This window comes from Rhagoletis zephyria, unplaced genomic scaffold (genome assembly GCF_001687245.7).
Source record: "Rhagoletis zephyria isolate East Lansing unplaced genomic scaffold, Rhagoletis_zephyria_1.1 Rzeph_scaffold_00048, whole genome shotgun sequence".
Classification (NCBI taxonomy): Eukaryota; Metazoa; Arthropoda; class Insecta; order Diptera; family Tephritidae; genus Rhagoletis; species Rhagoletis zephyria.
Window position 1 is genome coordinate 304216 of NW_016157132.1, and position 26236 is coordinate 330451.

General features: G+C 35.6%; 1 protein-coding gene across 1 annotated transcript in view; it reads left to right on the forward strand.

Annotated features, from left to right (window-relative positions):
• Positions 1-26236, forward strand: part of Dhc98D (Dynein heavy chain at 89D) — a 154703-nt gene that overhangs the window by 39179 nt on the left and 89288 nt on the right. Inside the window, exons 17-24 of the mRNA XM_017622557.1 lie at positions 8784-8990; positions 9063-9277; positions 9757-9952; positions 13025-13258; positions 19624-19732; positions 22338-22458; positions 23081-23825; positions 25914-26102. Of these exons, the coding sequence (XP_017478046.1) occupies positions 8784-8990; positions 9063-9277; positions 9757-9952; positions 13025-13258; positions 19624-19732; positions 22338-22458; positions 23081-23825; positions 25914-26102 (2016 nt within the window). The remainder of the gene's footprint in view (positions 1-8783; positions 8991-9062; positions 9278-9756; positions 9953-13024; positions 13259-19623; positions 19733-22337; positions 22459-23080; positions 23826-25913; positions 26103-26236) is intronic.

Here is a 26236-nt window from a genome sequence, read left to right on the forward strand (position 1 = left end):
TACTGCATACCAAATGGCCGGAAATTCTTAACATCGGACAATAACCACGCCCACATCCCATATAACGGTAATTTCGAGAAATACAAAATCTTCGATAAATCAGTAAATATTAAAGCTAATTTATTCAAAATTGATGGTTGCATCAATTCTTTACCAAGAAATACGCTTATGATAAAATTTTGGAAAATGGGCGTAGCACCGCCCACTTATGGATATATATATGTATCTCGCTAACCGTTCTAGCAATTTGTACCAAACTCGGTATGGTTATTATGCTTGCAACATAAAAGCAAACCAATAAAAATTGTTGAAATCGGACTAAAATTACGGCCGCTTTTCATATAAAGGAAAATTTCAGAAATGCTTGAAACTGCAATATTTCGCACCCCGGCTTATCATGTAGCGGTAGCTTTCGGAAAGGTGGAAAACATATATTTAATACTTGCGCCGGGTATTTAATGTTCGGCTCCGCCCGAACTTAGACTTTCTTACTTGTTCATATTAGAAAGAAAATTATTTCCTCAAGATGATAACGACGGCGGATTGGAAGATCCCCTATGTCAGAAAATGGTCGAAAACGCACTTTCAGAATTTATTCGAAGAATGGCCTTTCTCAGGAAATGGTTCAAGAACGTCATATCTCAGTTACCGATGTATTGAATCTATATCGAGATAGGGCGCGTTCGTAGCGGCAGCTGAGAAAGGGCGATCTTCCACTCAGTCGATTATATGCTGATCTTAATATAGAATGTTCGACCTGAATTTATTATATATGTAAAAAAATACCAAAGCTCTTTAGTAAGTGCTAGGTTAGGCTTAAAAAATATCCACTTTGGTATACAAGACGTTGTAGGAGTTCAAACTATATTTTCTATTTCCATTTCCATTACCCATGGCTTCAACAAAATTCGTTGTCTATATTAACTGTGACCACAAAAGATAGACATTTTCTTTTCCCACAACTAAAATTCATATTTTATTATAAATTTGTATTTCAATACGCATTAATTTTGACACCGTAATATATGACCCCATATTAACTTTCTATACTTTATAGCTGAATTTGTGTCATCGCCACTTTTACCGAAAGCCCTTTCCGCTAATAGATGCCAAGTTTTACTCTAAGTATTCCGTAGATCATGTTTTGTTCACCAATCAACATGGTGTTTTTGTTTATTTCCTTTACATTCAGGTGTTCCTTGTTGCGTTTGTAATTTTGCCAACAAAAAATAATCCTTTATTCACCGAAATAGCAGCAGCGGCGACGTTGTTGGCTGCTACGCACTGACACGATTTCTACTCTCTGCTGATTATGACAAATTGATTTATTTACTTGCCTAACAAGTTTTATGGCACTTTACTAGCAGTTTCCGCTTGAACTTCCTGCACTTTGTTGTACAACGGAAGTATTTTTTTTTTTTTAATTGCACAAGCCAAACAAATTTCGAAGTCATAAAATTTCTATTATGCATAAATTTTAGCAAGTCGAAAGTTTTTTCCACGCGAATGATATGAGTAGTTCAGACTTGGGATTTTGCCACTTGACTGCATTTTGAGGCGGTAGGAAAGCAATAGTGTTCACAACTTATTTTTGCAAGTGCGATAAGTTCGGTTAAGGACATTGGTCTGAGGTGCGTTAAACATACATACATAAATAATAAATGGAGTATGGCATTCTTTTGATTTGCTCCTTTGAATATCCTTATGAATTCTTTTAAATAAGTGGTGATACGAACGATGGCCGCCATAAACAAGTTATGCGTAATAAATAACACTCCTTAGGAGCCAGGTTAAGTTCTTGGTTCGTGCAATAGCATTCAGGAGAAGTTGACTACCCAACCACACATCAGCACATTTGAGATGACTCCTGGGTATTCCGTTTCCGCATTTGATTTTACTTCAGAACTTAATTAATATTATGAAAACTAAGAGGGTACTTCAACTATTTTTTTGTTCCAATTGCACTGAATTCTATGAACGTCTAAAAGCTCTCGATGTATGCCTACGCATATTGTATATACATAAGTTTATCTGGTAAAAAAAAACAGAGCTCTCCCTCTCAGCAAACAAAGACCCCTTAACCCTGGATGCGCCATTATCTCCGTCTATTTGGACAAGTGAATGATGTCGAATAAAGATGATACAACTGTGGGGATTTCGTGGAAATATTTCCCTGCAATAACGGTGGCTGACCTAGCTCAGAGATTGTGCCAGATATTTGAAGAGTACAATATGAACAGATTCCAACATCTAAACAGCCTCCCTAAAGAAAAGCTTGGCATACTAATAGGGCACTATAGACTTTAACTATCTTTAAATTAGTTTAGAAGTGATGCGAAGTTGGACAATTGACTAATGGTCGGCCATTGCTATGCTAAAAGATTTAGTTGGCTTCTTTAAAAAGTAATCCAAGTGAAAACCCCACCTGCTGAGTATCCCGTTCAATTTCTTTGAAGATACATATGTATGTTCACCAAACTTCAAAAAACGATCTCAGTGTGCTGTGCACAGTGTGTAAAACTAGCTTTCTAATGACAAAATCTAATACAGAGAGAGACCGTCTAGAAAAATAACTTGAACAGTGTTTTAAAGCTTTCGAAATGCAGCGTTCGGAACATACCTAGTCTTTTACAATAGTTGGGGTTTCAATAGTTTTCTTTTTTTGAGCTGAATATAGTATGCAATGCAATTTTTTTTTTTTTAATTTTAAACATATATTTTTACTGTCATTTTGTCGAGGAATCCATTTCGATGATCAGACAAACAGAAGAACGCATTTCAATTTTTTAAAGTTTATTAGTACATTCTCTTTTCAGATAAATTAAAGGGAAAAACTTAAAAATCTTACTTTTGAAAGTCATTTGTAAGGTCGGGGTGATTTTTTATTCACTGTGACTCTGAAAATGGTCTAAAAAATTATATTTCTGATGTCTTCCTAATTATCAAAAGCAATTAGTCAGCAATTTTTCAATACGACAATTTTGATGCAGTTCAGTTCGTTTAAAGGGGCTCTGCTGAATTGCATCAAATTTGGCATATCGGAAAATGTCTGAACTGTAAAAAAAAATTGTTAATGTATTTTTCAGTTCTTGCGGCCATACAATTAGATTTCTTCATACAAGTATAGCAAAAAAATATGCCTTAAACTTTTTAAAGAGCTAATTGCATAGTTTCTTCAGGTCAAGAAATTAAAAATATTAAAAACCTCTTATTTTTGAAAGTAAATTTAAATGTTAAAGATAACCTTTTATCCGACGATACTATTTTTCTTTAATTTTTCATCTGGGAATTTAAATATATACCATTACATTTATTTCACTGACTGTTCTCGTTCATTTGTCATAACAAGTAATTTTTAGCAAAAAAAAAAACCGACTTCAACTCCCATATAAAAAATATATATATAGATATATATCTCATGATCCACTGATCGGATCTCAACCAGATTAGTATGGGACCACCTCTGAGACACTACCGATGAAACTACTTTCCGATGCAAAAAGAATTATCGAAATCGGTTGACGTGGTCCAAAGTTATGCGGTAACATACATAAAAAAAAAAAAAAAAAAAAAAATTAAAAAATTCCGACGAACTGATAACCTCCTCCTTTTTTGGAAGTCGGTTAAAAAGTATATGCTCCACTCTGTGGGCCGCTTGCCACACAACGCTTCTGCTTTTTATGTACTGCTAAACCTATCACCGTTATCCGTGGGCAGGCATTTAAGGCTACATGTATGTGTGTACATAGGCTTAAAGCAAATTGATGCAGGTAGTAACTCGCATTGGGAGCGTACGGTCACAGTAGTATAGCATCATCCTTAACAGGGCGAATAGACTACGTAATCCCGCGTCTGAGTTTCGAAAGGTCTCTGCGCATGAGCGTAGAGTTGAAGGTAAACACAGGGTGCTAATAAACATTTGCATAGATAGTCAGACGGCCAATAAGGGTCTACTTTCATATAAAACAATTTCGATTACCGTCGCTGACTGTAAGAAAGCTATATATTTTTATATATATATTATGGATGCCATTGTCCAATTCCTATGTGCTCGGTGACTTTGAAAATGGTGTTAATTTTTTTCTATGGATAAGTTTTCGAGATATTTTCAATTTACCGTTATTCAGCTTTAAAAAAATTGGTTCCACTTAATCGCTTATCTCACGAGCCAATACAAAATACGGCAAATAAAAGCCAATAAAATTCTCCATACCATATGTACTAGAGCTCTAGAGTTTGTTCGCACATTTTCAAACAGCCCGGGTATATGAGCAGCGAGTCTTCGCACACTTGTTCAATGCTCATTACTCGAAAATTTTCGAGCATGAGCTCGAGCAGTTCGAGTTTTTTCGAGTAATTTGAGCAATCTTTTTTTTTATTATATTGACATTTTTGGTAGCAACTTTTTAAATTTTTCAAATTATTGATATATAATGCAAAGATTGTTACATTGTTATTTAATCATATAATTTATTTAACATGAATTAGAAAGCAGCTGCTGACAAATACAATTTACAAATTTTCTTTTGTTTATGAAATTGTTCAAAAACTCGAAAATTTTGAACAAACATTTGAGCAGTTGAGCAATGAACGAGTTTCGAGCGAGTATCGAGCTACTCGCATTGCTCGATACCCGGGTATCTAGAGCTCTAATATGTACCATACATTTCTGTTCGATAGGCCTGAAAGCTTCTGAGAAATTAATTAATAATTCCAGATTTCTTGCTTTTTGACAAAAAAATTAAAAAAGTCTAACTTGAAAAAATAACAGAAAAGTTTTTTGTATGAAAAATTTGTAAGAAATAATGTTACTCATACGCCATGCACAACTGTGTAACACTCTTTTCTTCTCATATTTCAAGCAAAATATCCTTGCGCATTTTCATTTCTTTCTTATTTGTGCCTCGATTTTCGTGATTGGAAGCTTCACTTTTTGTAAAGAAACAGGCATACAAAATTTCCAAAAACATCGTAATTTTTTATTAAATTATGTTTCCGATAAAACCAACTTCCAATTTAACAAATGGTAAGGACATAAAATCATTCGTTATTCTCGAGCACCAGTGTATATTGATTTTTGTTTTGTGTAAAATTCCCTGTCGCACGGTGTATTGGGGCCTAGGACACAAGCGTGTCGGAGGTCATGAGAAAGCTAACAATCTAGGGAAGCAAGGCTTCTCCTAAGACGCCCCAAAAGACTACAAGTGTAAATATCCCGAGGAAACTGTGCAGCGTTTGCGGGTGTCCAACCTTCAGTAGGAAAAAACTCTCGTTACTCGGTAAGATACAGCTGCAAAGGGCCAAAGTGTCGACCAAAATTCACTAAAGTAACGGCAATATTCTTTAACATTGCGTGAAAAGTGCTGATTCGAGGATCGTATACGTGTCTGGCCACGCTATGGGCGTTACTTTCATATATGTGAGACCTCTGATGGTTAGCCAGCATAATCAAACCTTACCTAACCGCCTTTTGGAGGTTTACGTATGAAGCTTTTGGCAACGATGAATTGAGAGAGGAACACCTCGGATTTTAAAACCCAACAAACTGGGCTCAGAGTTCATCAAAATTTCCTGGGAAATACTTTCGTTGCGTTAACCATCAGCTCCCGCATGAAAGGGTCGTTTTGACCCTTACTTCAATAAACCCCGCAAAAATCAAATTTGGAAGGTCCTAAGAGGATTTATATATTCTGGAAAATTATTCTTCGGAAAATTTTTCTAGGGGTGTTCTCAGCCAAAAACCCAAAAACTCCAACCACCAACGTAAAAGTCTGTACAAAATTAAAGTAAAAAAATCTATGCTAAGCAGGAATAACAGCCAAACAAAAAAAAAAAATTTTAAAAAGCCAAGTTTTTTTTTGTTGATTTTTTATTTTAATTTGTTTTTTTTTGGGGGTTTGTTGGGTTCTTGAAGTAAGGGTCAATACGATCCTTTCAGGCGGGAGATAATGGGTTAAAATTTTACTATACATTTCTTAACCTTTAATTCCGATCAGAAATTTATTTTAACCATTTTTTCCCCTTTTTTGAAAACTACTTAGGCCGGGACATGAAAACTTCAGTAGGCCATAAAATATAAATACGAGCTAGCTTTTGCAAATCCATCGAGCGTTTTATTACAGGATATGTATACTTTGTTATTTAAATGCATTTTATTTAGAAATATTTTTCATTTAAAATAAAGTAGGTTATTCAAGCAGGGTTAAACAATTAAAAACGTAAAGCGCACCGAACTCATACTGCTGGACCTTTCTCAGTTATCTCACTAAAAATTTAATTTCATTGCCATTTTCAAATAAATTGTAACAGTCTATTTGAACCTTTACATGTATTTCAAAATACATACAAATTATCTTGCTGCCACCTTTACACATTGCGAGCTTTCATAAATTAAATTAAACTACTTCAGCAATACGCTTTCTAGCTGCTCGCAATCAATTTCATTTAAAAACACACTAGCATTTCATATTGTTTGCTTAGCCGCTAAGGTCGAATTTGTTCAGCTGTTGCCCGTCGCATTGCTCCTACAATCGACCATCACCTCCCGCACAACTGATACATGGTTGTGGTTGGTAGGCTCAGCAATGTCAACATGAATTATTACAACTCAGACTAGTTGCCGCCAGCGCCAACTCGCCATACTTACATACAAGCATAAGTACGTTTTAGGCACATGCAAGAGGCGCAATCAACTCGTCCCTACGGCGAATTGTTTGCAAAATATCATACAACTCGTTGGTGTAATAAATCTCGTTTTGAAAGCTTCAGCGCTGCACCCGCCAATGCTAGGCTACAAGCGCCGGGAGCGCGCGTCCTTCCGGAAGCTTTAGAAATTTTAATTTAGCTATGCAAGTGACTAAATATGGGCCACGTGTGTGGTGCGCCTAGTTCACTCGCTGCATGCATACATACCTACATATGTTAGCGATCATACTCGCATACTTGCGAAAGAGCGGCGTTGTGGATTTTACAGCAAGCGGCATTGGTAATGCAACGGCAATAGCAATGGCTAACCGCAACATGTCAAACATTACAAATGTGGCGGTCATCGTTTCGCGCCTGAATGGCCACTCGAACACCGGTTTGGTCGCCGCCTGAGGCTATGTGCATATGTATGTATGTATATTTTTATGTAGCTGCATATGTAGTACTGCTATTGCGGTATTTGTTATTGCCGTTGTTTGGCGATATTTTGATTATTTTAATTTTGTTCAAATTGATTTACATTTTAGTTGTGGTTGAGTTGTGTGTGTGTGTGCATGTGTTAGCGCATAAAGCCCGCATCACTGCATCAATTTTCTCCCACTCGCTCTTGTTAATCGGAATAAATAGTGAGTGAGTGCGTGCGCGGTGAAGTACGATGTTTGAGGCTCCTGAGAGTTGCCAGCGATAAGCACTACACTGTTGATTATTTATTGGCTTGCAGTGGCCTAATTTAGTCAGGCCAATAACAAGTCCATCCACTCTGTCATGATGCAATGTGTGCGCTGTGCAATTTGTGATTGGTAATTTTGAGATTGCTTGGAGTAATTGAAATATACAATCGAACAATTAGGCGTATGAATGAAAAGTTGAATGGAAATAAAAAATTTATGAAATGCTTATATGGTTGTGTCACAATTCGATGCGCCCCTTTTTAACTGAGGTAGACCAAAAACGCTAAACTAAATGTATCTAAACTTGTTATGTTTTATAAAATAGCGAAAAATTTGAAAACTTCGTACCAAAATGTTTTCTATAAATTCTGATTAAAAAGTTTGCAATTTTGAAGAGACTTTGTCAAGTTTTACATACAATTTAGTCAGTGTATTATGTTTGAAATTACATCATTTTAGTTCTAAAATCCCAAAAGGTTAAACGGGCAGCTCTACAAAGAGTTCACTTGGAGGCCACGAAGGTTCATAAAATTCCAACAAGATTTAAAGCTTTTTGACAGCTTTGAAATACTGTCCATACGTCCCTATCAACGATTATTGTATACCTCCGATACGCAAATAAATAAAATACTCGTACTGATAATAAAGAAGCATCAAATTTGATTTGAGTACGAAATTCTTATTTCAAGAATCAAATATTTAGATTCCATATACTTAAATCGAGTTAGTTGGTTCTTATTTTTACTCCATTTTCCCCTCAGTCTGTAAAAGCCGGTTCCCAAGTAAACGAAATTCGCCACTTTCTCTTGTTTGATGAAGGGAGATACTTCGTCTTGCACTTTACTATACTAAAATTCAAAGATCTGTAAAACTGCATACCCAAGGTTTTTCTAGAAACTCAATAAAGAAATTTTAATTGTGATTTTTTTTATAACATTAAAATTTTTTTTTTACTTTTTTGTTTTGGCGGAACCCTACAATTGTTTTAAACTAGTTCTTATTATGTACCATTTATTAAATGGAACAGGAGAATCGATTTTCTTCGAAATTCCTACTTTTTTCGCACTTTACACTAAAAAATGTAATATAAACATATAAAAATTCAAAAAAAAAAACGACCTCAAAGGGCTTAAAATATTCTCAACTACAGTATCAATACGTGAGCACAGTGTAAATGGGGCTCTTAGTTAAACAAGGAACAATCGTCGTTTGTATCTCATTTTTAATAGCAATAAAAATTGTCTTGAGAATAACATTACAATACGTATTTCAGTACGGTTTTATTAATCACATTTTTAAACGGTGATACAGGCTTAAGAATAATTTAAATCTCAAGTCTAAATTAAAGTTTATTTAAAGTCTATTTTTGGCTCATTTGTTAGTAAGTAATTCCTTTCCTTCCTTTAGGTTCGTATGCTACCTTCTGGTCAAATGCTCGAGTTGAGTATGAAACAATTCAAGAATACCGTACCACTTATGGTCAGCCTAAAGAATGAGGCACTGCGTGAACGCCATTGGATTCAATTGATGGAGAAGACGGGCCAGCACTTCGATATGGCGCCAGCGCGTTTCACACTAGAGAACATGTTTGCAATGAAGTTGCACGAATATCAGGTACCTATACAATTAAACTTTGCTTAATTTAGCTGCTAAATATTAATCGGCTCACGTTTTGTATTGCAACAGGAAATTGCTGAGCAAATTCTAAATAATGCCATCAAAGAGTTGGCCATTGAACGTGGCGTCAAAGCAGTCGAAGACACTTGGGCTACTATGGCTTTCAAGGTGCATAAGCATTACAAAGGCAACGAAGATCGTGGCTATACATTGGGTTCAGTGGAAGAAATCGTATTGACTTTGGAGGATAACGCAACTAACCTACAATCAATGGGTGCTTCACAGTAAGTCTTCAAAGGTTAAGCGGCTCACCCCGCTCTCTCTTAGTGTCTCTTGCATCGTATAGTAATTATTTAGTGATGTCCTGTAATTATGTGAGCTAACAATGCTTTGCATGTCAAGGAAAATATTCATATTTGTAATGGTGTATATACAAATGTGCTTGGTTTGTGTAGTTTGTCACCCTCTTTCCTGTTCCATATTTCATTGAAAGAGCTGTGTCAAATGCTAAGCTTTATTCACACAGTTTACAATTCTGCGTAGTACATACTTAGTTCAATTCAATTACAATTTCCATCATCACAATATCATTCGACAACCGCAAGTGTTACCGTGACAATGCTCAAACGATGCGCACAAGAATATTTTGTATGACATTTTCCTGCTGATTAGTTAAGGCATCATCGGATCAGTGTGGCAGCACATTGCTTCATTTCACCGAACTATTCTGATTCATATTTCACCTTATTTATCGCATTGACAGGTTCATTGGACCATTTCTGGAGACTGTCAATAAATGGGAGCGCTTGTTGTCCTTGATCGGTGAAATTATTGACGAGTGGCAGGTGGTGCAACGCAAGTGGCTATATCTGGAGGGCATCTTCATTGGCGGTGATATTCGTGCACAATTGCCAGAGGAGGCAAAGAAATTCGATGACATTGACAAAGCATATCGTAGGGTGAGTATGTACCCATACATATACATATGTACTTAAGTATGAATATATATCTGCGAAATAAAATCGTACACTCGCACACATACACTTGCCTTGGAATAGTAAGGAATTTGATACCTGAACTCTATGGTGATTTGTGGCAATGTTGCGAATATATACTATGACTGAGTGGTATGGTAAGTGCTCTGTATTTATGTATGTACATGGGTGGTTATGTTCAATGTGTTATTCGTGTGTCGACAACGTGGCGTCGTGCTACTTAACGCTGAATTTAATGCTCATGCAAAACATCACCCAAGCACACAATGGCATGTGAAAGCTTATTCTTGCGTACTTACAGTCCGAATATGTACTTATGTATTAGTGTGATTGACTCGGTTTTTCCAAATCGGTTTCCACCGGTTTTATTTTTGAAATCTTATGATTTTTTCATTTCTACCAAAAAATGTTGCCTTTTGATTTCCCCTTTCTCTTTTCGTTCCCGAATCTAAAGTAACGGCAATGGGTGGGTGAGGAATTGTATGTTCATTTCTCACATGTCACACTCTTGTAAGGCAAAAAAGGAAAATTTTCTGTCCTTTAAAGCTTTGTAAGCGTTGGTTGCTCAGGAAATCAAATGTTTGCTTAAAATGACAATATTATAAAATACGTGAGCTAGGCAAATATACGCAATTTAACAGGGTTAGGTAAGATCAAACACATTTTGCACCGTGGAAGGGCAACATTTTTTGGAAAAACTGAAGTTACGATTAATTTTTCAAAAAACGAATAAACCGGATTGTTTAAGCAAAAATTTAACACCCGGTTTCGGGAAAAAACTAGAAAGCCGAACACCCTATTATCTATGTACACAAATATGTATATGTACAAGTTTCTGAGGAAGGAATACGCGAACCACAACAATGTTAACATCTGACCGTGGAAATGTTAGCGAAGGTATGTGTTAGCATCTCGTACGAACTAACACATCTATAGTTCTAGGTATGTACATTGAAATCCGCATAAGATTTATGAAATGTTTTCGCTCTACGCACATTTTCGGATAGGTATTTTTTTTTTACTTTACCTTTCATGTTTAAAATTCAAAAGAACGGTAGAAATCCAATGACCTTCACAAAAAATTCCTTTTTGTATAAATCAGCCTTATCATGAGTTTCATTTTCACCGAACCGGTTCACTTTTCACTTTTGGTTTCCATGATATTGCTATGGGCGGATGACAAACTTTCGGGGTGAATTTTTTTTTTTTTCAGGTGAAACTCAGGATAAGGCAGAATATGTTTATACTTAGTTCGATCGGTACGACATTCCGAACTGGTGGCAAACCTAATCAAATATAGCAACGGTGGGCAAACGCGGCTCTTTGAGCCAAATGCGGCTAGGGATGGCAAAGTCGACTTCGACTTTCGACTCTTAGACTTTTTTAATTTATGTGCAGTGGCGTCTCTCAAATCAAAACTGATATTCCAACAGGGGCGCGGAGTGCTGTTTGGTCGTATTAAAAAAAAAAAAAATTGCCAATAAAACTTAAATGAAATGTGAAAAGTGTGGTAGAGAAATTAATTTTAATGACAGTACAACAACATTGTCAAATTATTTAAGAGCAGCGCATAAAGTTGTTATACGAAAATAAATTCCTCAAATCTGTTAATCGTTTGTCTCCACAATCTTCAGTTAATAATTAGGTAAGATATACATACATATGTAGGTATTTATTTTAATAATTTCGTGCAAGGCAGTTTTTCTCCATGACTTTATGTAAATTTCTACAGACAGCCTTTGGTTCGAATTTCACCATTCTGCTTTTAGAATTCCAGTTGGTATGCGACATTAGTCGCGTGGAAAATCCCAATCCACTAGCTGTCTGGGATACTTTAAAGGCAGAATAGCCCATTTTTATAAAGTGGCACTTAAATTTTTACCAATACTCGCCACCTCTGTTCCAAATCGAAGGGCAATATTTTCCAAAAGTGTTCCGTAATTACCAAATATCGATTCAATAAATCCTTAGATGTTTTTTTTGGTGAAAATTTTAAAACTTTTAAATTATTTTTCAAAAATATAAATTTTTAAAAACCCTCACAACCAAAATTTTCTTGCCTGATGTTTTTTACTTAACATTGAATTTCACTATATTACAGATTATTCTAAAGACCAATAGTAAATCATGATATTTTTTGCGTAACAAAAACTATCTAGGTACATCTTCAAATGTTCATCAAAATTTCAAACTTTTTATGAGAATAAAAAAAAAATCTAGGACTGCAGTTTTGTAGCCAATTAAATTTCACATAGTATAAAAAAATGCAAGTTAGTTTAGCAAGTAGCTAAGCAAGTAGGACTTACCGTTAGTTTTTGGCAATTGTATTGCCGACGTTGTAGCGCAATTTCTTACATATAAAAGAATTTCGAATGTCGAACATTTGAATCGATAGTTGATTTCTCCGGACAAATAGAATGGGTATATTAATACCTTTCACACTCAAACCGAGATCAGCTGTTTCGCTCAAAGTGTCATTCGAATAGCTTTACTATATTTTCTTTAATTAAAGACTTTTCCTAATTTTTTTTTACGAGGACTCACCATTTCTATACATAATAATTCACTTTATAACCCATTTGCCATTGTTGAGTGTAAAACAAATCTTCACCCCTATTCGCATGTAAAACTGTTAGCAGCCAAAATGTTGACGTTCTTGTCGTCACCAAATGCTGCATAGTTACAAATATAACAACGCTGCCACAACTGTCACAATGCCTTTAACTGAAATCAAACTCATATATTAACCTTGTGCCAAGTAGTATTTGATATTACATTTCGTCTGTTTGCCGAGTTTGCTTACTTGCTTGCCACTTACTTTTGCCACATTTGCCACAATCACTGCACATTTATGTGATTTATTTACTTTGATTTCATTTTGCACATTCCCTCACCCTGCTTTCCTTCTTCTTTTCCATCACCTTCTTATACTTCTTCATGCATACATATGTACGTGCTTTAATCGTGCAACAATTTCACATACTACCGTATTATTTTCCTTAACATTTGTTTTTGTTTCTGTATTTCATTTCACAGATTATGGTTGACTGTGCCAAGAATCCATTGGTGGTGCCACTGTGCTCGGTGCCTGGCCGTTTGCCCGAAATTCAAGGACTCGGCATCGGTTTGGAGAACTGTCAGAAGTCATTAAACGAATATTTGGAATCGAAAAGACGTATATTTCCGCGATTTTACTTCATTTCCACGGATGAGTTGCTTTCCATTTTGGGCAGCAGCGAACCATCGGCTGTGCAAAATCACATTATCAAGGTATGAAGGATACTCGTACAATATACATAAACATACATATATATGTATGTATGTATGATGCAAACACATTCATAACTACATACATACATGCCCTGCAAAATATGCGACTAATCCATGACTACTCAGGGAGCTATTGCAAGGGAACATACGACTAATACCACTTTTGATCTCTTTTTGAATTAAATGAACTGTTCGCTTTTGTTCGAGCTATCCTATGAAGGTACTAATTGTTCTCGAACGGGTATAAGAGCGGCTAGTCGCTTTTAATAAAGAAAAATTTGCGCCAGCTGCGATTCGAACCGTGGTTCTCAGTTTTGTTAAGCGTGTACTCTTGTTCACATGAGGTTTCATTGACTAAGTGCGTATGTACTTATCATTCATTCGTTAATAGTACCCTTTAGAGCTGAGTCGGGGACTAATTGATCTCCAATTATATCCGTATGAGACTGGTTGCGACTAATTAATGCCCGATTGTACCCGATTGAGAGTAAACTCGGAATACTCTTGTTATAGATTACTCGCACAATTTTTTGCAGGGTGCTTATCGAACTTACTTACACATACCCAGCCAGCATTTTGAAGATTCTAACTCTTTCAAGCGATTACTGAAACTTAGTGAGCAGCTAAAGATTATTTTATTAAACGGTCGACAGCTTACATAAAAACTAAAAATTTTAAACCGCCAGGGGCCTTTTTCATAAAAGTGACAGGTGCGACAAATTGTCAATTTTTCTATACAATTTCAGAGCCAGAGTTGTCGGCGACGACCGGGCTACGCGACGGGTGTGGTTGTGTCCAGATTTGATCTATTTCTTTTTTTCCGGCGACAGATAGGGTTCTTCCTCTTCTTTTATGTCGAACTCATATAAATTCATGATGTCGCTGTCGCGTTCAACAAAATCATGTCGTCATCGACAAAGCGTTTTGATAATGAAGATAACAAATTGGAAGCTGTGGTCCGCAGCTCGTCGTTTTCAATGTGTTCAGAACTTAAGAAAAAAGTACGTTCTTAAAGGAATGGTCCGCTGATAGTTAGAAAAGGATTTAAGATAAAATAACATAAGTTTCATATTTGAAAAAAACCATATCTGAATAATTATTTAAAAACAAGTAAGAGCAGCGCTGTCTTCGGCGATGCCGAAGGCTCCATACCTTTCATGAGCATCTGAAAATTTTACGTTAACAGATTAATGCATTTGAAAAAAATTATATATTCACAGCAGACATAGATAGAGGAGTTACATATATAAAAAATCTTATCTAAACAATCAGAGGTATGGAAGATATACCTTATATAGCACCAATCTAAGTGATTTTCACTGCTGTGTGATCGGTACGTAAACCGGTAACACAATTTAATGGGTTTAGCTTCCTACATAAAGGAGATACATATATCGCAAAAACTATTATCTGAACAATTAGTGGTACAAGAGATTAAGATTATACAGCATAGATTTTGACGATTTTCTCAGTAGACTTTGTATTATTATTTAAAAAATAGCTTACGAAATTTATCGGTTTTAGCTGTCCAAATAAAGGAGCTTTACAGTTAAACCCCATATCTGAACAATCAGTTGTATGGGGGCAATAAACAGGTTATAGTGACCCGATCTTTGTTAATCTTACTGTAAACTTTCTGTTGATAATGAGTGAAAATAGTGCGAAATTTCATGTTTCTAGCTGCATAGATGGAGTAGTTATAACAAAAAATCGCATATCTGAACAATCAGTTGTATGTAAAATGTATGTATATGTAAAAGTGACCCGATCTTTGTTATTTTCAATATAAGTATTCTGTTAATAATGAGTGGAAACGGTGCGAATTTTGATGTTCCTAGCTGCATAAATGAAGAAGTTATGGCAAAAAATCTCATATCTGAACAATCAGTTGTATGGTGGATATAGGTTGTAGTGACTCGATCTTCGCCATTTTCACTGAAAGTATTCTTTTGATAATAAGTGACAACAGTGCAAAATTTCATGTGTCTAGCTACTTAAATGGAGAAGTTATAACGAAAAATCTCATATCTGAACAATCAGTTGTATGGGAGCTATATGTTATAGTGGTCCGATTCTTCCGGTTCCGACAAATGATTAATACATTATAAAAATACACCCAAATTACCAAATTTTATTCGGATATCTCAAAAACTGAGAGACTAGATTGCATACAAACAGACGGACAGACAGACAGACAGACAGACGGACATGGCTAAATCGACTCAGCTCGCCGTTCTGATCATTTAAGTATACATTTTAATGGGTCTATCTCTTCTTATTCTGGCAGTGCGCTGTCTAAGTAACTAAGTATTTACTAAAAATCACTAAGTACTAAGTTCTCTTCCGGAATATCCCTTTGCAAAAGATTTGTTCTTTTTCCATCGTAAAGTAATTTATTAGGATAAAAAAAACAAAGTTGAGTAAATGTATTTTACTAAAAAAAAATAATCCGATAGTTTAGAGGCTAAACCTGGGTGAAGCAGGCCGTACTTTTTGGAAACTTTGAAGCTCAATCCCATCGCGATCAGATTAAATCTCACATGTTTTTCACATATCTCATTCTACTATAACTCTATAATAGATTTCGATTTCTTAACGGTGAGCGCAGAATACTATATTCCTACTTCATCCTTATGTGGATGAAGCTCCCCGTTTTACATAATTTGGTTGAAGAACGCCAGGGCGTATTCGAACCGGCAATCGAGATAGGGCGTTCTTCCATTCATTCGTCTGAATAATGATTTGGAGAATATGATGAATTGGGGCGACAAATGGGTATGGGAATTCATTACTCCTCTCATCTTATGAATCTTCCGGCTCAAAAGTACACCAACTCAGTCTGGCGAAGTCCGGACGTCTGCAGAGAAAATGCTCTATACTATGCTTATCTTCCAAATTTTATTTATCAAATGTCATCTCCATAGATTGTATATAGGGAATTTTCAGACTGTTTTAGCAAATATTCTTAGCGTTAAAGTCGTTATTTTTGGTCACATCGACTTTTTGGTATTCAGCCTAAATGCGGATTTATGACTATTCGTTTATCGTTGAATCTGGAACCAAGGTTCGTCAAGCAAAAAAGTGAGCTTAAGCTCCGACTAGATATTCAATACAAATTCCTAAGCTTTAGCTCACTTCTTCTGTGCAAAATTTGAGCCTGAACTTAAGTATTCGCTTAACCACAGCTCCTTAAACCGCATTCAAAAGAATTATTTCAGGTTACTCTCTGAAGAATGTCGGTCATAAACTTTCCACACATGCATGGACCTCTGCATACGGAACTATCCCCCAAATTACTAAGCCACGTAGAACCACGAACAAGATTTCAATTCGGTGTCTACATATATTCTAACTCTTGGCGAAGCTAAGTATTAGCTAAGCTCTTTGTGAGAAAACTACTAGGACCACAGAGAAGGTAACGTAACCTTACCTACAGGTATCGTGTAGTACAATAGTGATGCACAGTATATAATTTAGGATCTAAACGGAATAAGCGAAGTCTATAAGTTACGAAAGCTAAACCTGTTAAGCATATTTAAGATAAGAAATCGAAGAAAGTAGGGCTTTTGAACATTTTACCTCGTTTCTCGTAATTTCTTCATTGCTTGTAGGGAGCATTAACTCAACTGAAGCATATGTCACCAACAAATTACCGACACCTTCTGACATACTTATAAATAAGTATATGTATATATGATGTGTGCCTGTCTATTCCTTGTCCTATGAAAATGCATATATTTATGTATATAAATGAATAACTATGTATCACCATAGCCTGTGTACATGTGTACATACATATATCTGGTTGACGCCAAAAAAAAGTTAATGTTGCTGTTTATGAACTTGTATGCGTTAATATGTTGGGCATTTATTTTTGTGACGTTACGCAGCCACATGTTGACGTTAATGTTGCCTATTTACTAGGCATTCAACCATGGTACGCACATACATACTTATGTATGTGTGTATAAACATTAGGAGTTTCCCGGGATCCCGGCCATTTTAAGATTCCAAAAATCTCGGGATTCTTGGCAAATAACCCCGGGATTTTCGGGATTTGTAATTTGCACTGATGGCAATAATAGAAACTGATTTTTTTGACCAGTATTGGCTATATTCCTTTTTTTATTTAATAATTAATATTTTTTTTTAAATTTCTAGCTCATTATACATATAACACCGCGCGATAGTAAATTTTAAACACATATATCAACACATTCGTGAAGGCATGGGCCAAATACATATAGTAAAATTGCGTTTTTAGTTTTTCACTCTGACAGATGTAATTCAAAAATGATTTAAAAAATTCAGAGAAATGTGCTTAGAAGAAGTATGGGTATCAAATTAAAGAGGAAATCCTGTAGAATTTAAACAGATTAAAGCTTTTTGGTGCAGAAGGACTGGTAAGTATTGAAAATATCCTTTTAAAATCCCAACAAGCATTTCAGTAAACGTTTTTAAAAATAACTTAAATTAAGTTTGCTATAATAAGCGTTAAATAAGCATTTTTAATATTAAGCTTATTAAAAGTTTTTTCAAATAAACCTTTAATAAGTTTTGAGAGCGAATGTTTATAAATAACTTAAACTTATAAATGAAATGTAAATGCCAACGACATGAAGTAGTAAATATAAAATTTTTTCAATCGTAAGTGACGTGTTTACGTTTTTTTAAATATATTATTAAAAGAAAAAATTAAATAAAACCAATGTGGTAAAAAAAAATCCAATCCAGGACCCGCTGCGCTAATCGGTGGAGCATTCGAGTCTTCAAATGATGAGTTCCCCTTATCCTTTCTTAGTTTAACATTCAATTAAAAATGTATTAAATTTTTTTCAGAAAAGTTCATCAATGAGAATGGCGGCGATGAAGCGGAATATATAGCTGCATCGATGTCGCTTTTCCAATTTGCCAATAACCGCAAGTAATTGAAAGCACGCAACAAGATGTAATAATTAACTTTTTTATGCTTAATTTGTATGTGTTATTGTGAATTTGTATGCTAAAATGTCTATTCCCTATTTATATTTTCGCGACTGTAGATGAGTCCGCCGAAAATTCGCATTTCGTTTAGTTTCTAGATGTTAAGCAATCTATGTATGAGTTTTTAATGAAATATCTTTAAATAAAGGGTTATAAAAATGTTTATAAAAAGCTTTCTTTTGAAAATTTTTAGTAAGTTTATATTCATACGCTTATAAAAAACTTTTTTTGAACCTTTATTATAAGTTTACACTTTTACGCTTATAAAAAGCTTTCTTTTGAACATTTATTACAAGTTTATATTTCTACGCTTATAACCAATGTTCCTTTTCGATTATATTACGCTTACTTTCAAGCGTTTTATAAACAAAAAATCAACGTTTTGTAAGCTTAATGTTTATAATTGAAAACTTAAAAAAAACTTTCTTTAAGTTTATTTTGCTTGTTGGGATTGTATCCTTGAAATCTCCCAATATTTGGTTTTCAAAAAAAATTATATGCTAAGAACTTGTATAAACTCGATAACATCCTCGAATTCCATTCTTCTAACTTTATCAGCTTGAAAAATTACCTATTCATCCTTGTGAATCCAAACTATTTTAAGTTTTTTTAAATTCTAAACAGATTTCTTCTTGCATTTGGTACCCATATTTTTATTTTACATCGCATTGAATTTTTTAAACAATTTTTGGAATCAATTATATCTTTGAACTTACCAATTCCTTTAAAATAAATCCTGACGTAAGAGAGAACAAATAAAAATGTCACTTTAAATAAAAATGTGGGTTTCAAACCCACTTATTTATTATTTAGTTTATGGTAGGAGAGCTTCTCAAACAATATAAGAGCAATTTTTTTCGATTTAAGTTCTTGAAAAGTAATGCATATCTGAATGCCTGGAATAATCCCGGGATGCCGGTATTGTGATAACGGCATTCGGAAAATCCCGGCATTGGAAAATGCTGAAAAATTAACATCCCTAATAAACATATAAGTATGTATATGTATTTATGAATGTACATATGTACGTACGCGTATACTAACCTGAATCTGATTAATTTCATTTTCTTTCTTTGTTTGCGCGCTTAACACGCGCGTCTAGCTCCTTTATTGTTTTTACGCAATTTTTCAAATTTATTTAATATCGCATCAACGAACAATAAATGCGATTTTACTTTCGTTATTAAGTTTTTATATTCGAGAAACTGATTTACTACATCCTTCATGGACGTTGCCTGCTCCGCAATTTATTGTTATTATTTTTGTTTGTTTTTTTTATTTAATGCACCATTGCTGGCACAAACCACATACATACATACATATAATATTTTTTTTATTTTTTAATTCTTCTCTTCATTTCTTTTCATATACCCGCCACACAGATGTACGATAACATTAAGTCACTGCGCTTCTCCAAGGACAATTCGGATCAGCCCATCGTGACTGCAATGATATCCAGCGAGGGTGAGGTGATGGAATTCCGCCATAGCGGTAAGTATGAATGGATATTGTCCAACGTGAAATCGCTGGGTAAAACGACTCGCCACCAAAGCGAATGCTTGAGCCACACTTAATTACAATTGACTGCTCAGACTGCTCAGACTGCGACTTGCTACAGTAGATTGCTCGAGCACCACTACATTGAATTATATATATGTATATACAAAATAATAATGGCAATAAGGGTAATAAAAAAGGTGTGGTAGAACGAGTGAAAAATAATAATCAAAGTGAAAAAAAATAAATAAAACATAAAAATATATACTATACAAAAATGAAATCATAAAATGAAGGTCAACGCACATAGGTGAATGATTTAGGCGACCATAAACCAATTTGACAGAATTTGAAGGAAACTTACAAAAATTAGTCACATTCGATAGAGAACATTCCAAATAACATTTCCCAGTCCCTGTCACTTTTTTAACTTGCACAGCGAACGCTTACCGTTGACCTGAAACAGAATATTCCAACGCTTAGGTATAAATAAATTTTCGCGCTCTAGAAAGATCGTTATGGTTTTAAGTTAATATTTCGATTTCTGCATTGTATTCTTAAAAAATAGTGATGGATCCTCAAACAGAAGATTAGATATTAGGCAAAAGCTAAATTTAAATGGCACGTGAATAGAATTAGTAAAACGATTTGGATTTGTGCCTATAACCATACAAAGTTAAGGAAAAAAAAGCTGGGCACTCAAAATAAAGTTCCATAGGCAGCCAAATTCACAATGCATAGTGAACTCGGAATCGGCAGTTAACTATAGATTTTCAGCAGTTAACGTCTGATTCGGAGTTCTGTGCATTTGGCCCTTAGTCTTGCGGAATCGTGTCGCTAAAATAGTTAGCCATCATCGTTCTTCAAATACCTACGGTAATAGGCGTCCGATTTTATTGTTTACATTTGTTTTTTCTTTTTTTAATTATTATTTTTTATTCTTGATTTAATATTTAGATTATTTTAAAAATATTTATTTCTAATTTTATTTAATTTTTAGGAACTTACTTTATCTTCTTTTCCTTTATAATGTTTTTTTTTGATAATTTTCATTTAATTTTTAGATTTCCTTGTTGTGAAAAGAAACATTATTTATTGCACTTAAATTTTAGGTACTTATTTTATTATTTCCTTGTTAAATGTTTTGCAAATTCATTTATTTTTAATATTTAGATTGTATTATTTTAAAACAATGTTTTTTATTTTACCTGACTTTTAGAAAACTAATTTCCTTTAATTTTAATTTTCTTTAATTTTGGATTTTATTGTTTAAAAGAAAAATATTTTTAATTTCATTTAATTTGTTCTTTCTCTTAATCATTTCCCTTTTCTTTTATTAATTAAGCTTTTAGGTTTTATTATTTTAAAACACTTTTTTTAGTTTCATTTAATTTTAAGGAACTTATTTTATTTCATTTTCCTTTTTATTTTATTTTTTGTTTAACTTATTGTTGTAAAAAGAAACATACACTTTTTTTTAATAGCACGTAATTTACAGTTAATTATATTATGGTTATTTCGTTTCTTCCAAAAAACATTGCCTCTCCGCGGTGCAAAATGTATTTGATCATCAACATTATTTTTTCATAATTTATTTTTTTCGTTCCGAATTCAGTTTTCTTTTAATTTTTCGATTGTATTATTTTAAAAGGAAACATTTTATAACATCGTTTAATTTTTAGAAACTTGTTTTATTACTTCTTTTAAATTTAGTTGTTATGTCATTCTTTTTTTATTTTAATTATATTTTAAAATAAATATCTTTTAAATTCCATTATTGTTTAGAAACTTGTTATTACTTTTTTTAATTTAATTATTTTTATTTTCTTCTTATGTATTTATTTTTTTTTTAACTTTTGAATTTATTTATTTATACATATTTATTCTCCTCTATTTTTTTAAATATAACTTATTTCGTAAAACCTTAAAACGACACAAGCGATTTGATCACCCTCAACTTATTCTCTTTGTTTCCCATCGCTTTGGTTCGTTGCAGTGGATGAACGCTGAATTGGCAAAATTAAATTGAACTTTTTATGTCGGAAATCGGAAAGTTCTTTTTATTTGTATTCTTTATTGCTTTTAATTAATTGTAGCAATGATCCGGATGTCCTTTGACGGTTATTCTACCCCGAACATTGATAATTGGCGGTGCTGGCTTCGCACAAACTCAATGCAAATCACGGTGCAGCCACAACAATATCCATAATTTCTTATTTCACAATCAGTTCCGCCACTGACCGCGCTATTAAATGGCGCACCACCCTCGGCTTCGCCAATCTCCTCGCGTACACTCGAGAATTTTAATTTTGTTTTCGATTTCCAAAGATGATTATCGGCACCACGACTGCTGTTGCTTATTACGCTTTCTTTTTATTATTGTCCTTAAAATAACTGCGTTTCTCTTCTTGTTGGCTTCTTTTGCTACTCCAGCTCGCTTGTTTTTGTTGCCAAGTATATTTTGATTTTGTACTGTTATTATTTATGATTTTATAATATTGTGGTTCAATACTGACATTGTCGATACGCCACACTTGCACTCCCAACTCAAACTTCATCGACTTTCACCCCGAATCACTTTTGATCCTGCCTCTTACAGTGCGCGCTAAGGGTCGCGTTGAGAACTGGATGTGCGACGTGCTGGATGAGATGCGACGCTCAAATCGTTTCATCACCAAGCGTGCCATCTATGACTTTGGCATTGATCTGGAAATAACAAGGTAAGCTTTTGGGTGGAAATGCTCATCGCTCGGCTCATTTATCGTGCTGCACAGTTTGGCAGTGCGAACTTGAAGGCCCTATTTGCTTTCGGACGTGGTGGAGGGCGAAGGCAAGCGCTTAGCAGCTTGGAAAGTATTTTATTACACTGTCCAATTGAGCATGACGTAATGGCTGGAGTTGCGCTCCTCCTTGTCACCATTGTAAGTGTCGCCGCTAAGCTTTGTGCTGCCAAGACTGTCATCTTCGGTAGCGCACCGCCTGCAACATTTTATTGCCAACAATGAATAATTTTGTCGTTTTGTGCGATTTACATTTTATTACCAGCGATTATGCTGAGAGTACATAATATCACAGCAAGTAGCCGGAATCGAATGCTTCGCATTCGCCCATCAGCCATCCAACCAGGCAGCTGGCTGGCGAACGAACGGCGTTCTTGGTTTCTTTTCTCACGTAGCACACACATTTCTACACATATGTACGTGCATACATATCTTCATTCAAATGAATGCAATGCGCTACCATCCGCTGCTCACTTAAGCTCTTCCACATTTTTACGACGCCTTTATTTCAATTGCACATCATTTACTTATGGATTTTCCTTTTTTTCTCCTGCCTCTGCAGGCCCGACTGGATGCTGAACTATCAAGGCATGGTGGGGCTTGCCGCTTCACTTGTGTGGTGGACAGCCGAGGTGGAGGAGGCTTTCGACCAGGCTACCAATCATCACAATATGCGAGCCATGAAGGATTTCCTCGAAAAGCAGAATCATCAAATCGAAGAGCTGGTCATTAAGGTGCGCTCAAATTTGACCCGTAACGATCGTCTCAAATTCAAAACTATCACCACAATCGATGTGCACGCACGCGATATAATCGAGGCTTTTGTGCGTGATAACATTTTGGACGCAAGCGAATTCAGTTGGGAGAGTCAATTACGTTTCTATTGGCTGAAATTGTACGACAATCTGTATGTCGTTCAGTGTTCAGGCCAATTCGAATATGGTTATGAATATATGGGCTTGAATGGGCGTTTGGTCATCACGCCGCTAACGGATCGCATTTATTTGACGATAACACAGGCGTTGCTTATGAATTTGGGTGGCGCGCCGGCTGGACCTGCTGGCACTGGTAAAACGGAGACCGTTAAAGATTTGGCAAAGGCTATGGCGCTGCTGTGTGTTGTCACCAATTGTGGTGAAGGCATGGACTTCCGCGCTGTGGGTACAATTTTGTCCGGTTTGTCGCAATGCGGTGCCTGGGGTTGTTTTGACGAATTCAATCGCATCGATGTGTCTGTGTTGAGCGTAATATCTACTCAGCTGCAAACGATAAGGAATGGATTGATAAGGAAACTAGATCGTATTATTGTAAGTGAAGCCATAATGGCGAAAATTTGTAAATACGTTTTATTTATACGTTAAATGAGGTTAGATTGTTTTAGCTGCCCTTATGCGCGTCTCAGTTGGAGGCACACTTAGGCCAAAGAGGACTATTGTTATGTCACTTAGTTGATTCAATGTTGCATCGGAACGTTTAACTAGGAAAATAGCCAGTTAGTTTTTCTAATGAATCGTTAGGGTTCGCAATTTTCGTCAAGCTTAAGTCCGCCAGACAGCTGCAAAAGTACTAAAAGGTGATACTGCCACCTACTTAAGTCTTGCCACACCTGGGCCGTGGGAAAGAAAAAGTTCAATTTTCTCGATGTCTTCGTCATTACGATTGCTGCGACAATAATCATTCGCCGGAAAGTACACTCTATTGATGTGCGCTGCCATAAGACAGTGAGCCTTAATGATACTGTATCGGGCAGATTTGACATGTTACTCCACATGTCCTTTGTCAACTCGGGGAAATTTGTCCTAAGACATAGTTTGGACGATACTCGCACCCAAATAACCTTTGGGGTGTATTTGGTTGGCAGATTCTATTGGGGTATTCCGATGATTTCCATACCTTTCTAGAGACCTTTTAGAAGATTGGCTATTCGAAAATAGTTACTGTTTGCAAAAGCATTGTCAAGCAAAGCAAAGTCATGATCAATCACTGAGCGGACTTTTTCTTAGACATAAGGTTCAGTTTTCAATAAGCCGCAAATGGGTAACTACAAGTTCTCTGTCTTAAACTAAGAAAAGCGCTGGGTACTTAAAATAAAGTTCCGCATACAGCTGATGCCAACTCCGGAGGGCTTTCCAGGAGTTCTGATGAAATGCGCACCGAGGTTCTTAAGCCTAAATCTAGCGAATGCCGGACAACTGAGATGATTCCACCTCGCCTTCCAAACAACTGTGGCAGTAGGTATCCGTCACGATAACAATTCGGACCGCGTGAGTTCCTAAAGGGCAATGTACAGGTTGTACACCTGTAAGAATCGAGAGATGTCGCTTAGCCTTCTGCAGAAGCTCCCTTTACCGCCTGCTGTCAACAACCGGCCTCAAGGGTCCGACAACTTTGCTTGCCGGGGTTTTCGCCCAGCACTCGCTGACTGACCGTGAGCCCATCTGTCCAGGAGCAGGCTGCGGGCTGCCAACGATTCTCCTATTCCCTCCTTGGCCGAGGTGGTGACCTCAATGGTTAGCAGTATATCCCATTTATAAGTCCTTCAATTTCCAGTGGTGTCATTGTGATAGTCGACAATACATTGGTGCCAATTTGCTCCCTCTTTAACAATGGCCACCACCACTTGAGAGACGCTGCAGAGATCCGCCAGTCTGAACATGAGATCTTCTGAGAGTTCACGACAGTAGACACCTCTTCCAACTCTCTCATGCAGCTTCCATCCGTCTGTGAAGATGTTTATTTGACCCTTACTCCAGAGACTACCCATCTTGGAGGGATGTGCGTAAAAAAGTATCCGTTTGGGGCCAGGCTCGGAACACTGCGTTCGATTTCTTCCGCTACGAAGTACCCAGAGCTCCGCTGATTACAACGAGGCTATAGCTTCCTAACAAGAGTTGACTTTTCCTTGATGGCTTGATTATGGTCTGCTACCTAAAATTTTACTTTCAACTACAGCTATTCATTGCATTTGTAAACAAATGTAGTTCAAGCAGCTTTATGGTTTTATAATCCAGTTGTAAAATAAATGTATTTAAAGGAAAGTATAAGTGAACTAAAAATTTTGCGTGTGAAGATTTAATAAGGTTTTTTCACTTGCACTACTTCCACTAATTCCACTCTCATTAGAAAACTTTGCATACACTTACTAAAAACTTCGTTACAAAAGTGGCACAACCTTGCAAGGTAATTAAGCAAACAGCCTCGTAAATATTTAGCCCTCATGCGAGTATTAAACAAAAACAGCTTTCTAATTTTAATTTTAATTTAATATATTACGCACACTTTTCACGTTAGTCCATTTATGTTTAACTGTACCACAGTGAAATTATTAAATAATATTTTAAGTAGAATTAATAACTTCTTATTTGTTTTCTTATATCCATACCTTTCCTACGCAGTTCGAAGGCAGTGACATCAAACTCGACCGCAAGGTGGGCGTCTTTGTTACCATGAATCCCGGCTATGCAGGCCGTACGGAGTTGCCGGAATCAGTGAAAGCGCTCTTCAGGCCGGTGACCTGCATTAAACCGGATTTAGAGTTGATCTGCTTAATATCGCTTTTCTCTGATGGATTTTTAACAGCCAAAGTAAGTAGCGCATATTACACATTAACACGCATACATATACATACATGCATATACGACCATATTCACATTCAATATTGCCACTTAAGCATTCAAAATACATACTTACCCACCCACACATTCTTTAGCAAAATTAA